A 15,727-nucleotide genomic window follows, 5' to 3' on the forward strand; every position below is an offset into this window, starting at 1 on the left:
CCTTGTGCAGAAACAAGGGATCCCTTCCCAACTCTGCACCTGGGGATGGAGGCCGATGAGGGCTTGGGTCTTACCTGACATTCGGAAAGGCATGAAAATCGTCTCGTTTGTGTCCGGGTGGATGATGGCCTACAAGAGAAGAAGGAAGGAGTGAACCATATGGGAGAGGAACATGGAAGGCATAGCCTTTGCTAGATGAGGAAACCAACCTTTTTGGACCAAAGGGAATGGAAGTCCCACCCTCACAGGCTTTTTGCCTCTTGCAAAGTGGCCTTAAATCAACTTTGGCTTTACAACAAAGAAACACACACAAAATTCAAGACGAACGGAAACCCTTTATGGAATTTATAAAGTGTCGCACCTCAGAGTAGATTCACCTTGCTGAAATCACCCAAACTGCACACAGACTGAAGTCTTTGTAGTGTATTGAAAAATAAAAGATAAAAGTTCACAAAAGCAAGTAATGTTCCAAAAGATCAATAAGACATAGTACTATAAAGCAGGATTCCAAGAGTCACCAACAGTCTCTCATGAGAACATGACAAAGTCCCAAGACCATGGACACAAGAGCTACACGATAATCCAGGCAAACAAGCACAAGCTGCTTGGTTGAGCGAGAAGTTGCTCTGGCAAAGGTTTGTTTCCAAACACACTGCTTAATACCCTTTGCAACACATGAAAGAATTTCTTTGGCCTCTGGCCTCCTTCTTGTTGGCTATTCTCACACTCCTTCGAACTCTGAATTCCAAACGGTCCGGCCAATCTAAGACTCCCGTTTCATCAAGGTCAGGTTGCTCGTTAGTGTCAGGCTGGTTGCCTTCCTGTTTACTATCAGGCTGAGAACTGTCCTCCTTAGCTAGTTTCAGTATCACAAACATTCCTTGCTGTGGGAAACTGAACTTGCACACCCTGCTCCTCATTGTCTACAACAGGAACATTTTGAACCTGATTGTGAAGCTGAATCCCATCATCCTCGTCAGAGTCACTCTGAGACCCCACTTGAATCACAACACTATCAGTCTGTGGTTCCAGCTGAGTCACAACATGGGGGAGAAGACAGAAAGAACACAGGGCAATACAAAGCTACCAGGCTTAAAGTTGGATGACCGTACAATGAGACTCTAATGCGCATCCTAATTTTGACAAGTGTTGGGGTTCAGCTTCCATGTGAACCTGGCCCTCAGCCTCCGTGTGACCCTGAACCTGATTCTTTGATTGTATTTCCTGATGCAACTGAACAGGCTACTGAACGTGTATTTTTCCGTGATGGTTTGGAAACTGTTGATTCTGAGGTCAGTGGCTGGGAAAGTGAAACTACACATCCTGATGAGAATGTTTCAGAATCAAGCAGTGATAACTCTCCAGAGGAGTTAACACCTGCCTTATTAAATGAGGATAGAAAAGGGCAGATTTGGGAAAACAGGAGTGAAACACAGAGTCTGCGAAGATCAAGTAGATTAAAGGAAAAGGAGGCTTCCAAGCCTGGAGGCGTGTCCTGAAACAGTTTCTTTAGTTTTAAGTGTCTCCCCCCCTGGCTGTCTCATTAGATCAAGCATTGTTTAGACTGAGGCATTACCTTGGCAGAGTTCTCGTTTCCCATGGCCTGCATTTCCAGAGGCTTCTAGTTTCCAAGTACGGTTAGTGAGATACTAACAGGTTCCAGGTCTTTCTAGTGTTGCTTTTGGAATTTTGATCTAGTTCAGAGATATTCCTGACTGCTGAGTTTTACTGTGGCTTTTTGACTTTGCATTTTCCTCTATTTTGTAACCATTTTTCATCAATAAAAAAGGATTGTTTTTCCCACAGTCAAGTGTGGGGGATTTAATCTTATGGTCTTGTTTCCTGGTCTGGGTTGCAACAACAAGGTCATTTAGCCCAGAAAGGTGAGTGTTAGATTGGAGTAAATAGGGTAAAGGCTCAAAGGCATGCACTCCGTCGTCGTGCACCCTTTCTGCAAGGCCAGCAAACAGAAAAACAATGCCTGGGATTCGTATGGCAAAACAAAGTATCAACAGCAACATAAAGGAAAAGCTCAAAGTGGATTACCTGTTTTATTTTCTGTGCTTTCCAAAGCTAGAAAAACAAAAGACATCAATGTTATTTCTGGTGAAAGATAACAATCAGCCAAGTGAGTCTCTAGATCAAGCATTTGCAAACTCGTGCCCTCCAGGTGTTTTGGACTACAACTCCCACAATTCCTAACAGCCTGTAGGCCAGTGTTTCTCAATCTTCCTTAATACAGTTCCTCCTATTATTTTCGTTGCTACTTCATCACTGTCATTTTGCTCCTGTTATGAATCGTCATGTAAATATCTGATATGCAGGATGTATTTTCATTCTCTGGACCAAATTGGGCACAAATACCCAACACAGTGGGTTGTTGTAGGTTTTTTCGGGCTATATGGCCATGTTCTAGAGGCATTTTCTGCTGACGTTTCGCCTGCATCTAGAACATACCTCTAGAACATGGCCATATAGCCTGAAAAAACCTACATTGCGTCCTAGTCTTCAGGGAAGCAAAAAACAAGGTTGCTCCCTCCTCCCTGTGGCTTCCTTTCACATATTTATACATGGCTATCATCATATCTCCTCTCAGCCTTCTCTTCTTCAGGCCCAGCTCCTTAAGCCGCTCCTCATAGGGCTTGTTCTCCAGACCCTTGATCCTTTTAGTCGCCCTCCTCTGGACACATTCCAGCTTGTCAATATCTCTCTTGAATTGTGGTGCCCAGAATTGGACACAATATTCCAGGTAAACTGGTGTAACCAAAGCGGAATAGAGCATGGGGAGCATGACTTCCCTAGATCTAGACACGAGGCTCCTCTTGATGCAGGCCAAAATCCCATTGGCTTTTTTTGCCGCCACATCACATTCCTGGCTCATGTTTAACTTGTTGTCCACGAGGATTCCAAGATCTTTTTCACACATACTGCTATCGAGCCAGGCCTCACTGTCCCCCATTCTATATCTTTGCATTTTGTTTTTTCTGACTAAGTGGAGTATCTTGCATTTGTCACTGTTGAACCTCATTTTGTTAGTTTTGGCGCTTCATCTTTCTAATCTGTCAAGATCGTTTTGAATTCTGCTCCTGTCCTCTGGAGTATTGGCTATCCCTCCCCATTTGGTGTCATCTGCAAACTTGATAAGAACTGGGACAGTGACAAAGGAAATGTTTGCAACCTTCCTTATGTTAAGAAGGAAGTCAACACAAGCCTTGTGTTTGTCAACACCAATCAAGAAGATCAACATCTGGCCAGGAAACTGAGATAGAGCCAGAACTGAAGATGTCTATCATTCATTTACAACTTTGGGACGACATCAGTAGAATTTTCCTATAAAAGACTCAGTCTAATAATGCTCAAAGTGTGGCAGACCTGAGGAGTCTGTTCCACCCGCTATGCTCTGCTCCACGGGAAGGAGAGAGATGGTGTATTTGGAGAGTGTCAGATATGCTATGGGAAAGCATGATTCTGGACACTTTGGGGCTTCTTACTCAAGGGAAGAGGAAGAAGTGTGCTTTTGGAGTCTTGGATTTTGTGCAAGGAGTCAGGTTCTGCTGTGTGGAAAACAGGGATCAGGTCCTTGGCATTGTTCTTAGGGAAAGAAGTTTTGGCATTTCAGCATTTTGAAGTTTTGGCGTTATGGAAGTTATGGAACTATGCATTGGCAGGCTGCAGGAAAGCATGATCTGGCCTAAGAGGTGTTTCTCCAAGGAGGGAGAAAAGGATATGGTAATATGTATTGTCAAAGGCTTTCATGGCTGGAATCACTAGGTTCTTGTGGGTTTTTTCGGGCTATATGGCCATGTTCTAGAGGCATTTTCTCCTGACGTTTCACCTGCATCTATGGCAAGCATCCTCAGAGGTAGTGAGGTCTGTTGGAATTAGGAAAATGGGTTTATATATCTCTAGATATGGTAATATTTTGGATGCATGGTGATGAATGCGTGTACATGTGTGTGAATGTTGAGTGAAAATGTAATTCCCCTTTGTTTGCTTGTTAACCAATGTAATTGTGAATCCAATGTAGTTGCATAGAATCTGTATGTCTGTATGTCCAATGTCATTCGTTGCCTAATGTTTTTCTGTAATCTGATCTATCCTCTCACACTGGAAATGGCAATAAAAAGAACCTATGCTTCAAAGTCATTGAAAAGTCATTCATGGCGTAGTTGTTGAGATATTCACTGGAAAACTAGAGCAAAGTGTGCTATTGCAGGATGACGTCCCTCCCTCCTTCCCTCAAAGACAAAGTTTGTGCAGTTTAATAAACTTTTCCCATGTTTTTATGATAGAACCAATTAGGAAATGGCATTGATAAAACAGGAACAAAAATTGTGTTACAAAGTGTAACAACAACAACAACAAATCTGTGTGTTACCATAGAATTTCAGAGCACACCCAACTGGCTCCTTCTTCCTCTGCCTTTGTTGAGAATCAGGTCATGAGCCATTGGTGAGAATTTGTGCAAATTTGTGCACATCTTTTTACACATTTTTATCTAATATGCACATCGATTTGCACATTTTATCTAATGTGTTCATCTCCACTCTCCCACCACCACCACCACACTCCCAATTCGTTGACTTTAACATGTATGTGTGTGTTGTGCATATCTTTTGCACGGCGTTTGTGCATTTTAAGTTGTTCACTTCATTTGCATTTAAGAAATTTCTAAACATCAGAGAATAGTATATATATATATATATATATATATATATATATATATATATATAATGGAAATGTAATAATAGAATAATAAATGTACTACTACTACTACCAATAATAATAATAATAATAATAATAATAATAATAATAATAATCAAGTGAAATAATAAATGTAATAAAAATAATAATAAATAATTTTGACTTGAATATAAGCCGAGGGGGACTTTTTCAGCCTTAGAAAAGGACTGGAAAAACTAGGCTTATACTCGAGTATATACAGAAGTTTGTGGCACAAAAACCAAGTTTCTGGAGTAGAATCTGTAAAGATGGCCACCAATTTGTAAGGAAGCCACCAATTTGTAATGAAGGTGCCACCAGTTTGTGAAGGTTTCACCAATTTGTAACGGTTTTGTAAAGATGCCACCACTTTGTAAGAGTTTATTAAATTGATAGCGTAGCTAGTAGCTAGTAATATTGAATTGGTCTTTTTTTAGACGTAGCGTGACTTAACTTGGAAAGGATTTGTAACAGAGACCAGGCTTTATAAGAAACTGTAACAAGTTTATTGAAATGTAGAAGAAGCTTGATGGTTTCAATGTTTCTTGACTCTTAGAGGCACATATCTTCAGAGGTTACATTTATAACATTCTTTAAAACAACTCTGGAAAGGACTCTTCCTTCTACTAAACAGGTTTCAAACTTATTTTTCTTCAAACTGTGTTTCTTTCCTTAATAGATTACTTCAGATACAAGCTTATTCTTTCTTTGTGATATTTCTGTTGCAATAAAGATTCTCTCACCCCTTCTACTCATACACAAACTATAATATATATAAGTCAACTCGACTTATCTAAACAACCTAGGCTAAAAGCCAAACCTTCCTGATTCTCACTACAATAGAATCAGACTTACCCTGTAGTTTTAAAACTACAGATTACCTTCCTGGTTCTCACTACTACTGAACCAGCCACTCCTGTAGTTTGAAGACTACAGACTGCCTTACTGGTTCTCAACACACCACAGAAACAGCCTCCCTGTAGTTCGCTGACTGCAGACTGACCATTTTAAAATGGTTGCCCTGCCAAGTGGTAGTTGGCTCCGCCCCTATTTCCATAGCAACCCAGCTCAAAGTGAGCTGACCTGGCTACCATTCCCTCCAGTTATGCTACTCTAAATACTTACCTCTCTAAACACTTATATATAACTATACATAACTGTAGATTTAAAATTTACACTTCACCACAGAATCACATCTCATAAAAGAAATGGGAGCTTGGCAAGAACTTGGTACATGAAACTAAGAGCGCTTGATAACAAGTCCATGGTCAATTTCCAACTTTGACCCGAATAAGGCAACACTTTCCTATGCATAAATATAAGGCTTTTCCAGGGTCAAAAACTGCCAAGAAAGCGTTTCTTTTGACCTTGCTACCGGATAATGCCTTGTTATATTTCTTTTGCTATAAGCGAATGGACTGTCTGAGTCTTTGCAGACGATCTCTATTTACAGAAACTTTGTTTTCTGTCTAAGCTCTCATTATCAGCTCTCTCATTATTTTTGGCATCTGAGAAATTATCTTTAGACAGTTAGTACAAGAAAGGAGATTCCATCTGAGCATTAGGAAGAACTTCCTGACTGTGAGAGCTGTTCAGCAGTGGAACTCTCTGCCCCGGAGTGTGGTGGAGGCTCCTTCTTTGGAGGCTGGATGGCCATCTGTCAGGGGTCATTTGAATGCAATATTCCTGCTTCTTGGCAGAATGGGGTTGGACTGGATGGCCCATGAGGTCTCTTCCAATTCTATGATTCTATGTCAGTTGTTCTGAGAAAGGCTGTGAAGGGCCCCTCTCAAGAATGTGGCCTTGGGAACCTCTCGTCTGAGCTTAACTCAGGCCCAAGCAAACTCTCATCCCCAAAGCCACCATCAGGAACATTATTTATTTATTTATTTCGCACATTTCTACCCCGCCCTTCTCAACCCCCGAGGGGGGACTCAGGGCGGCTTACAAAAGGCACAATTCGATGCCAGCATAAACATAAACAAAGGATAAAACATGTATACAACAATTATAACAGTTAAACAGTCACTTTATACAACAAAATCAATAAAAATCAATAAAACCAGTCAATACTCAGCGTTCACCATCTCAGAGTCCATAAATTCATCCCATATTGTCTAGTCATCATTGTCCTTGTCGAACTGCCAGATTGCCCGAAAGCCTGGTCCCACAACCATGTTTTTAATTTCCTTCTGAAGGAGAGGAGGGATGTCGGTGACCTAATTTCCCCGGGGAGTGAATTCCACAGGTGAGGGGCCACCACCGAGAAGGCCCTGCTTCTTGTTGCCACCAATCTCACTTGTGATAGAGGTGGGGTTGAGAGCAGGGAATCCCCAGAAGATCATAGAATCATAGAATCAAAGAGTTGGAAGAGACCTCATGGGTCATCCAGTCCAACCCCATTCTGCCAAGAAGCAGGAATATTGCATTCAAATCACCCCTGACAGATGGCCATCCAGCCTCTGTTTAAACGCTTCCAAAGAAGGAGCCTCCACCACACTCCGGGGCAGAGAGTTCCACTGCAATGGAGCAATGGCTTCAAACTACAAGAGAGGAGATTCCATCTGAACATGAGGAAGAACTTCCTGACTGTGAGAGCCGTTCAGCATAGAATCATAGAATCGAAGATTTGGAAGAGACCTCATGGGCCATCCAGTCCAACCCCATTCTGCCAAGAATCAGGACTATTGCATTCAAATCACCCCTGACAAATGGCCATCCAGCCACTGCTTAAAAGCTTCCAAAGAAGGAGCCTCCACCACACTCCGGGGCAGAGAGTTCCACTGCTGAACGGTTCTCACAGTCAGGAAGTTCTTCCTCATGTTCAGATGGAATCTCCTCTCTTGTAGTTTGAAGCCATTGCTCCATTGCGTCCTAGTCTCCAGGAAAGCAGAAAACAAGCTTGCTCCCTCCTCCCTGTGGCTTCCTCTCACATATTTATACATGGCTATCATATCCCCTCTCAGCCTTCTCTTCTTCAGGCTAAACATGCCCAGCTCCTTTAGCCGCTCCTCATAGGGCTTGTTCTCCAGACCTTTTATCATTTTAGTCGCTCTCCTCTGGACACATTCCAGATTGTCAATATCTCTCTTGAATTGTGGTGCCCAGAATGGGACACAATATTCCAGGTGTGGTCTAACCAAAGCGGAATAGAGCATGGGGAGCATGACTTCCTTAGATCTAGACACTAGGCTCCTCTTGATGCAGGCCAAAATCCCATTGGCTTTTTTTGCCGCCACATCACATTCCTGGCTCATGTTTACCTTGTTGTCCACGAGGACTCCAAGATCTTTTTCACACGTCCTGCTCTCGAGCCAGGCATTGTCCCCCATTCTGTATCTTTGCATTTTGTTTTTCCTGCCAAAGTGGAGTATCTTGCATTTGTCCCTGTTGAACTTCATTTTGTTAGTTTTGGCCCTTCATCTCTCTAATCTGTCAAGATCGTTTTGAGTCCTGCTCCTGTCCTCTGGAGCGTTGGCTCCCCCTCCCAATTTGATCCTGTCTGCAAACTTGATGATCCTGCCTTCTAACCCTTCATCTAAGTCATTAATAAAGATGTTGAACAGGACCGGGTCCAGGATGGAACCCTGAGGCACTCCACTTGTCACTTCTTTCCAAGATGAAAAGGAAGCATTAGTGAGAGACGATGGAGGAGCTCTCCTGCGCGCGTGCAGCCTCCCCACCCCTGTGCGCATGCTCTGTGTTGTCCTCTCCTTTTTTTAAAATTAGTGAGTTTGTTTTGGTATTTATTTGAATTTTGATAATTGTTGGTAATACCTTGGGGTATGAGGCATTAGAAGGCCAAATGTGGTGATATTTGGTCCTGTAGTTTTACCGTTTTTGAACCACTCATGACGACATTAACATTTATATATATATAGATTTCCATGGTCCAAAACTGCCAGGAAAGCATTTCTCTTGACCTTGCTACCAGATAACGCTTTGTTATCTTTCTTTTGCTGTAAGCGAATGGACTGTCTGTAAATTGAGATCTTTCTGTAAATAGAGATCGTCTGCAAAGACTCAATTTACAGAAACTTTGTTTTCTGTCTTAGCTCTCATTATCAGCTCTCTCTGATCTCTCATTATTTTCGGCATCTGAGAAATTATCTTTAGACAGTTGTTCTGAGAAAGGCTGTGAAAGGCCCCTCTCAAGAATGTGGCCTTGGGAATCTTCCTCTCGTCTGAGCTTAACTCAGGCCCAAGTAAACTCCCCTCCCCAAATCCACCATCAGGAACATCATCCCCATTCCCATCATGAACATCAGCATTAACATGAACATCAGACACAATCACAGGCTGAACAGACTGACATGCAACACTCCCGTTTCAGCATAAGGTTTCCACTTTCCATAGGTGTGCGCATGGCACTGAGACCCTTGCTGTTTTGCGAGGGACCGAGTGATGCTTAAGCGAGAGACAGGGAGGAAGGGAAGTCCAGTTTACTGCAAATAGACCCCTTCACTCTTCATCAACGGTGTCAAGAAAAGCAGAAGCCATTATTCTTCCCAAAGGGATGCCGTCAGACGTGGGGAAGATGTGTCCACCCCTGCCGTGCCTGCGCCATTCCTTCCTGCTGCTAAACTGATTGAAAGGGAGCCCAGGGATAAACGCGACCCCAATTAGGGCACCGGACAGTTTCGCACGTCAGCAAGGAGCAAAACGGAGCCATTTGAAGCAGTGAGGCAGCGGGCAAGGGTGAGAACCCTTTCTTCCTCTTTCTCCCCTTAACCTGGGGGTCGGGACCCCTGAGGGGATCGCGAGGGGGTGTCAGAGGGGTCGCCAAAGACCATCAGAAAACACAGTATTTTCTGATGGTCATGGGGATTCCATGTGGGACGTTTGACCCAATTCTATCACTGGTGGAGTTCAGAATGATCTTTGATTGTCGGTGAACTATAAATCCCAGCAACTACTACTCCCAAATGTCAAGATCTATTTTCCCCAGACTCCAGCAGTGTTCACATTTGGGCATATTGAGTATTCATGCCAAGTTTGGTCCAGATCCACCATTGCATGAGTCCACAGTGCCAAAAAAGGCCAATGGGATTTTGGCCTGCATCAAGAGGAGCATAGTGTCTAGATCTAGGGAAGTGATGCTCCCCATGCTCTATTCTGCTTTGGTTAAACCACATCTGGAATATTGTGTCCAATTCTGGGCACCACAATTCAAGAGAGATATTGACAAGCTGGAATGTGTCCAGAGGAGGGCGACTAAAATGATCAAGGGTCTGGAGAACAAGCCCTATGAGGAGCGGCTTAAGGAGCTGGGCATGTTTAGCCTGAAGAAGGGAAGGATGAGAGGAGATATGATAGCCATGTATAAATATGTGAGAGGAAGCCACAGGGAGGAGGAGGGAGCAAGCTTGTATTCTGCTACCTTGGAGACTAGGACGCGGAACAATGGCTTCAAACTACAAGAGAGGAGATTCCATCTGAACATTAGGAAGAACTTCCTGACTGTGAGAGCCGTTCAGCAGTGGAACTCTCTGCCCCGGAGTGTGGTGGAGGCTCCTTCTTTGGAAGCTTTTAAGCAGAGGCTGGATGGCCATCTGTCGGGGGTGATTTGAATGCAATATTCCTGCTTCTTGGCAGGGGGTTGGACTGGATGGCCCATGAGGTCTCTTCCAACTCTTTGATTCTATGATTCTATGATTCTATGCTCTCTGGAGACAGGTGAACTACAACTCCCAAACTCAAGGTCAATGCCCATCAAACTCTTCCAGTGTTTTCCATTGGTCATGGGAGCCAAGTTTGGTTCAAATCCATCGCTGGGGGAGTTCAGAAAGCTCTTTGATTATAAGTGAACTATAAATCCCAGCAACTACAACTCCCAAATTCCAGAATCAATCCTCCCCCAACCCCACTAGCATTCACATTTGGATGTATTGGGTATTTGTGCCCAGTTTGGTCCAGTGAATGAAAATACATCCTGTATATCAGATATTTACGTTGTGATTTATAACAGTAGTAAAATGACTGTTATGAAGTAGCAATGAAAGCAATATTATGGTTGGGGGTCACCACCACATGAGGAACTGCATTAAGGGGTCACGGCATTAGGAAGGTTGAGAAACACTGGGTCAGGCACGGGGGACACACATCATGCGTGCAGCAGCCAAAACCAATGACACAGTCTTGTGAGTCTCTCTCAGACAAGACAGAGGTCCTCCTGGTCAGTCGAAAGGCCGAACATGGCATAGGGTTGCAGCCTGTGATGGATGGGGTTATTTACTTACTTACTTAGGCGATCCCTCGTAGTCCAAGGATGATGGTCCTCCAAGTTCGGTGTCCTGGCGGTGGGTCCGTAAGTGACTGTGGAGCCCTATTCTTGACCTGCATGTTCTCCCGCAGTGAGGGCATTGGTTTCCAGGTGGAAGGCAGTCCCGGTCAGGGTTGGCTTGACGCACCATCCTCTTGGCACGTTTCTCTCTTTCTCCCTCCATTTGTGTCTCTTCAAATTCTACAGCACTGCTGGTCACAGCTGACCTCAAGGGCCAGGGCTTCCCAGTTCTCAGTGTCTATGCCAGAGTTTTTAAGGTTGGCTTTGAGCCTATCTTTAAATCTCTTTTCCTGTCCACCAACATTTTATTTTCCGTTCTTGAGTTCGGAATAGAGCAACTGCTTTGGGAGACGGTGGTCAGGTATCCTGACAATGTGGCTGGTTCAGTGGAGTTGATGGCGGAGGACCATCGCTTCAATGCTGGTGGTCTTTGCTTCTTCCAGCACGCTGACATCTGTCTGCTTGTCTTCCCAAGAGATTTGCAGGATTTTCCGGAGGCAGTACTGATGGAATTGTTCCAGAAGTTGCATGTGACGTCTGTAGACTGTCCACGTCTCGCAGGCGTAGAGAAGGGATGGGAGGACAAAAACTTTATCAACTAGCCCCTTGGTCTCGCTACAGATGTCCCGGTCCTCAAACGCTCTCTGCTTCATTTGGAAAGATGCTGCAAACGCAGAGCTCAGGCGGTGTTGTATTTTGCGCTGGATGGGGTTACACTCCCCCTGAAGACGCAGGTTCGCAGCTTGGGAGTGATCCTGGATTCATCACTGAGCTTGGGACCCCAAGTTTCGGTGGTGACCAAGGGAGCATTTGCACAGTTAAAGCTTGTGTGCCAGCTGCACCTGTACCCTGGGAAGTCTGACTTGGCTACAGTGGTCCACACTCTGGTTACATCCCATATAGACTACTGCAATGTGCTCTATGTGGGGTTGCCTTTGAAGACTTTAAAAGGAGCCTGAAAACGTGGCTATTCCAGTGTGCCTTCCCGGAATAAAGGAATAACTCCCAGCAAAATGTCCTTACAAATGCACTTTAACCATTGGGTTGCGTTGGACTGTACCCCTCATTTTTTAAGACCCTCACTTTTTAAAAACCCTCTTACGAGATATATCCTATCTTGTCATACCCAGTGTTTTTAATTTTTTTTAAAATCATTACATCTGGCCTAGCCATAAGCTTTTAAATCCTGTGTGTTATTGTTATATGTTATTTATATTATTTTGTATTGCTTTGTATTGTTATTGCTTTTCTGTTGTGATGTGTTGTTGGGCTTGGCCTCATGTAAGCCCCTCCGAGTCCCTTGGAGAGATGGTGGCAGGGTATAAATAAAGTTTTTATATTATTATTATTATTATTATTATTATTATTATTTTCCCTTTTTCTGTATAACCACTATAGCTATTATGGAACTAGTACTGGGGTGCTTATAAAGCCATTGCCCTCCCAACCCTGCTATATGCCTGTGAAATGTGGACTGTCTACAGGCATCATACGCAACTCCTGGAATGATTCCATCAGTGCTGCTTCTGAAATCTCCTGCAAATCTCTTGGGAAGACAGCCGGACAAATGTCAGCGTCCTGGAAGAAGCAAAGAAGCACCAGGACTGTGTTGCAGGTGGCTGGGAGTCAGCTGCTTAAGATCACTACTGATCAAAAGCTCATGAGTTCTAAGCCAGCCTGGGTCGGAGTGAGACCAATTTGTGTAGCTTGAGGTCGACCTTTGCAGCCCAAAAGACAGTTGCATCTGTCAAGTAGGAAATTTATTTATTTATTTATTTATGGTATTTATATCCCGTCTCTTCTCTACCCCGAAAGGGGGACTCAGGACGGCTTACATAGGCAGCAATTCGATGCCGTTACATGAACAATTAATACAATAACCATTAAACAAACCATCAAACCATTAAAATACATAAATACATAAGCCATTAACTAAACAATACAAAAACATTTGTTACCAAACAGAATCATATCCTCATGTAAATTTAGGTACCGTTTATACGGGGAAGCTAATTTAAGATGCCATAAAAATCTCCAGCAAGCATGCAAAGAATGAGGAAGTACTTCATCAGTGTCACAAACAGACGGTGAAGCGACAGCTCCCCTGGTAGCCAGAATACCCTCATGAAAAAGCTGGAATGTTAAATAGCCCCTGTATGTCTGTCTAAGTGTCTATATATGTTGTGTGTCTATGGCATTGAATGTTTGCCATGTATATGTACATTGTAATCCATAAGACCACCACCATTGAAGCGATGCTCCTCCACAGACGTCACATGAAACCCCTGGAACGATTCCATCAGTGCTGCCTCCGGAAAATCCTGCAAATCTCTTGGGAAGACAGGCGGACAAACGTCAGCATGCTGGAAGAAGCAAAGACCACCAGCATTGAAGCGATGGTCCTCTGCCATCAACTCCGCTGGAGTGGCAACGTTGTCCAGATGCCCGATCACCGTCTCCCAAAGCAGTTGCTCTACTCCGAACTCAAGAATGAAAACGGAATATTGGTGGACAGGAAAAGAGATTTAAAGATGGGCTCAAAGCCAACCTTTAAAACTGTGGCATTGTCGCTGAGAACTGGGAAGCCCTGGCCATTGAGTATTCTACCTGGAGGTCAGCTGTGACCAGCAGTGCTGCAGAATTTGAAGAAGCATGGATGGTTGGCAAGAGGAAAGCGTGTCAAGCCAACCCTGACCGGGACCACCTTCTGTCTGGAAACCGATGTCCTCACTGCAGGAGAAGATGCGGATCAAGAATAGGACTCCACAGCCACCTATGTACCCACTGCCAAGACTCCACATAGAATCCTAGAATCCTAGAGTTGGAAGAGACCTCCTGGGCCATCCAGTCCAACCCCATTCTGCCAAGAAGCAGGAATATTGCATTCAAATCACTCCTGACAGATGGCCATCCAGCCCCTGTTTAAAAGCTTCCAAAGAAGGAGCCTCCACCACACTCCGGGGCAGAGAGTTCCACTGCTGAACGGCTCTCACAGTCAGGAAGTTCTTCCTCATGTTCAGATGGAATCTCCTCTCTTGTAGTTTGAAGCCATTGTTCCATTGCGTCCTAGTCTCCAGGGAAGCAGAAAACAAGCTTCCTCCTTCCTCCCTGTGGCTTCCTCTCACATATTTATACATGGCCCTCATCATGTCTCCTCTCAGCCTTCTCTTCTTCAGGCTAAACATGCCCAGCTCCTTAAGCCGCTCCTCATAGGGCTTATTCTCCAGACCCTTGATCATTTTAGTCGCCCTCCTCTGGACACATTCCAGCTTGTCAACATCTCTCTTGAATTGTGGTGCACAGAATTGGACACAGTATTCCAGGTGTGGTCTAACCAAAGCAGAATAGAGCATGGGGAGCACTACTTCCTTAGATCTGGACACTAGGCTCCTATTGATATCTGGGAGACCATCATCCTTGAGATACGAGGGATCGCCTAAGTAAAGTAAGTAAGTGAGTACTGGGTCTGTGTGTTTACTTCTTTCTATGAAAGTGCCTAATTGTACTCTGTCCCACTAAAAATGGATGAAAGGACATTTTAAGGTTCAAAAAGTATTTATGATAAACATACGCCCGAAGACATGCTTTGCCTTTTAGCTCTAGGTAGAAATGGCTCCTCCTTTTGCAAATACGGCCAGTGCATCTCAAGGGCAATAAACTATCTCCTTGTCTCAGCAAGAATAAACAAACCAGCGACGTACCTCTTTGTTGGTGACTCCGGGGGCCAAAGTCCCGTGCTTATAGTCCTCCAGCAACTGGACCGCTTCTTGAAGACGGCTCTGAACACAGAAAAAGAAAAGTGGCACGTGCAATAAAAAACGAACAAACCCAATTCAATTTACTTCAGGTATCAAGAAAACAGTTGGGTCTATTTCTCTGACCTATTAAAGCTGTCCCAAGACTGGGATATTTTCCGGGATACAAATCTAGGACAGGTTCCTGTAATTCCTAACAGCCGGTCGTTTGCCCATGCCTCCTGTAAACACTTAAGATGAGAGTTTTAAATGCATATGGTTGCACTGGCTTCGATTTTTGGGACAGATTCCTGCAAGGAAATTCAAGCATGGATTTCAATTTTTGCAGGGAGACTGGTGCTGAAGGATCTTTCCTTCATGGTGCTGAAGGATCTCCTGACTTTATGTACTTTGCCATATTTTGCATTATCTATTCTACTGAGTGAATTAGAACCAGACATCCTGAGGCGTGAGGTTGAATGGACCTTAAGAAGTATTGCTAACAACAAGGCAGCAGGAGACGACAGGATCCCAGCTGAACTGTTTACAATCTTGAAAGATGATGCTGTCAAGGTGATGCATGCCATATGCCAGCAAATATGGACAACACAAGAATGGCCATCGAACTGTAAAAAATCAACTTATAGAGTTATAACATAACTCAAAAACTGCGGGATAAATTGACACCAAATTTGGCCACAAGACACCTACTAACCCAAGGAGTGACCATCACTCAACAAAATTGATTTTGTCATTTGGGAGTTGTAGTTGCTGGAATTTATAGTTTACCTACAATCAAAGAGCATTCTGAACTCCACCAACAATGAAATTGAACCAAACGTGGCACACAGAACTCCCATGACCAACAGAAAACACAAAAAGGGTTTGGTGGGCATTGACCTTGATTGTTGGAATTGTAGTTCACCTACATCCAGAGAGGACTCAAACAATGATGGATCTGGACCAAACTCTACACGAATGCTCAATA

The 15,727-nt window shown here is 43.8% G+C and overlaps 1 protein-coding gene across 2 annotated transcripts in view; it reads right to left on the reverse strand.

Annotated features, from left to right (window-relative positions):
• SFXN5 (sideroflexin 5) overlaps positions 1-15,727 on the reverse strand; it is a 160,596-nt gene that overhangs the window by 107,172 nt on the left and 37,697 nt on the right. For both annotated transcript variants that reach the window (XM_067468440.1, XM_067468441.1), the window contains exons 3-5: positions 14,707-14,784; positions 2,047-2,073; positions 75-129 (exon numbers count right to left, since the gene is read on the reverse strand). In XM_067468440.1, the coding sequence (XP_067324541.1) occupies positions 75-129; positions 2,047-2,073; positions 14,707-14,784 (160 nt within the window). The remainder of the gene's footprint in view (positions 1-74; positions 130-2,046; positions 2,074-14,706; positions 14,785-15,727) is intronic.

The sequence above is a fragment of the Anolis sagrei genome, chromosome 5 (assembly GCF_037176765.1).
Source record: "Anolis sagrei isolate rAnoSag1 chromosome 5, rAnoSag1.mat, whole genome shotgun sequence".
NCBI classification, from domain to species: domain Eukaryota; kingdom Metazoa; phylum Chordata; class Lepidosauria; order Squamata; family Dactyloidae; genus Anolis; species Anolis sagrei.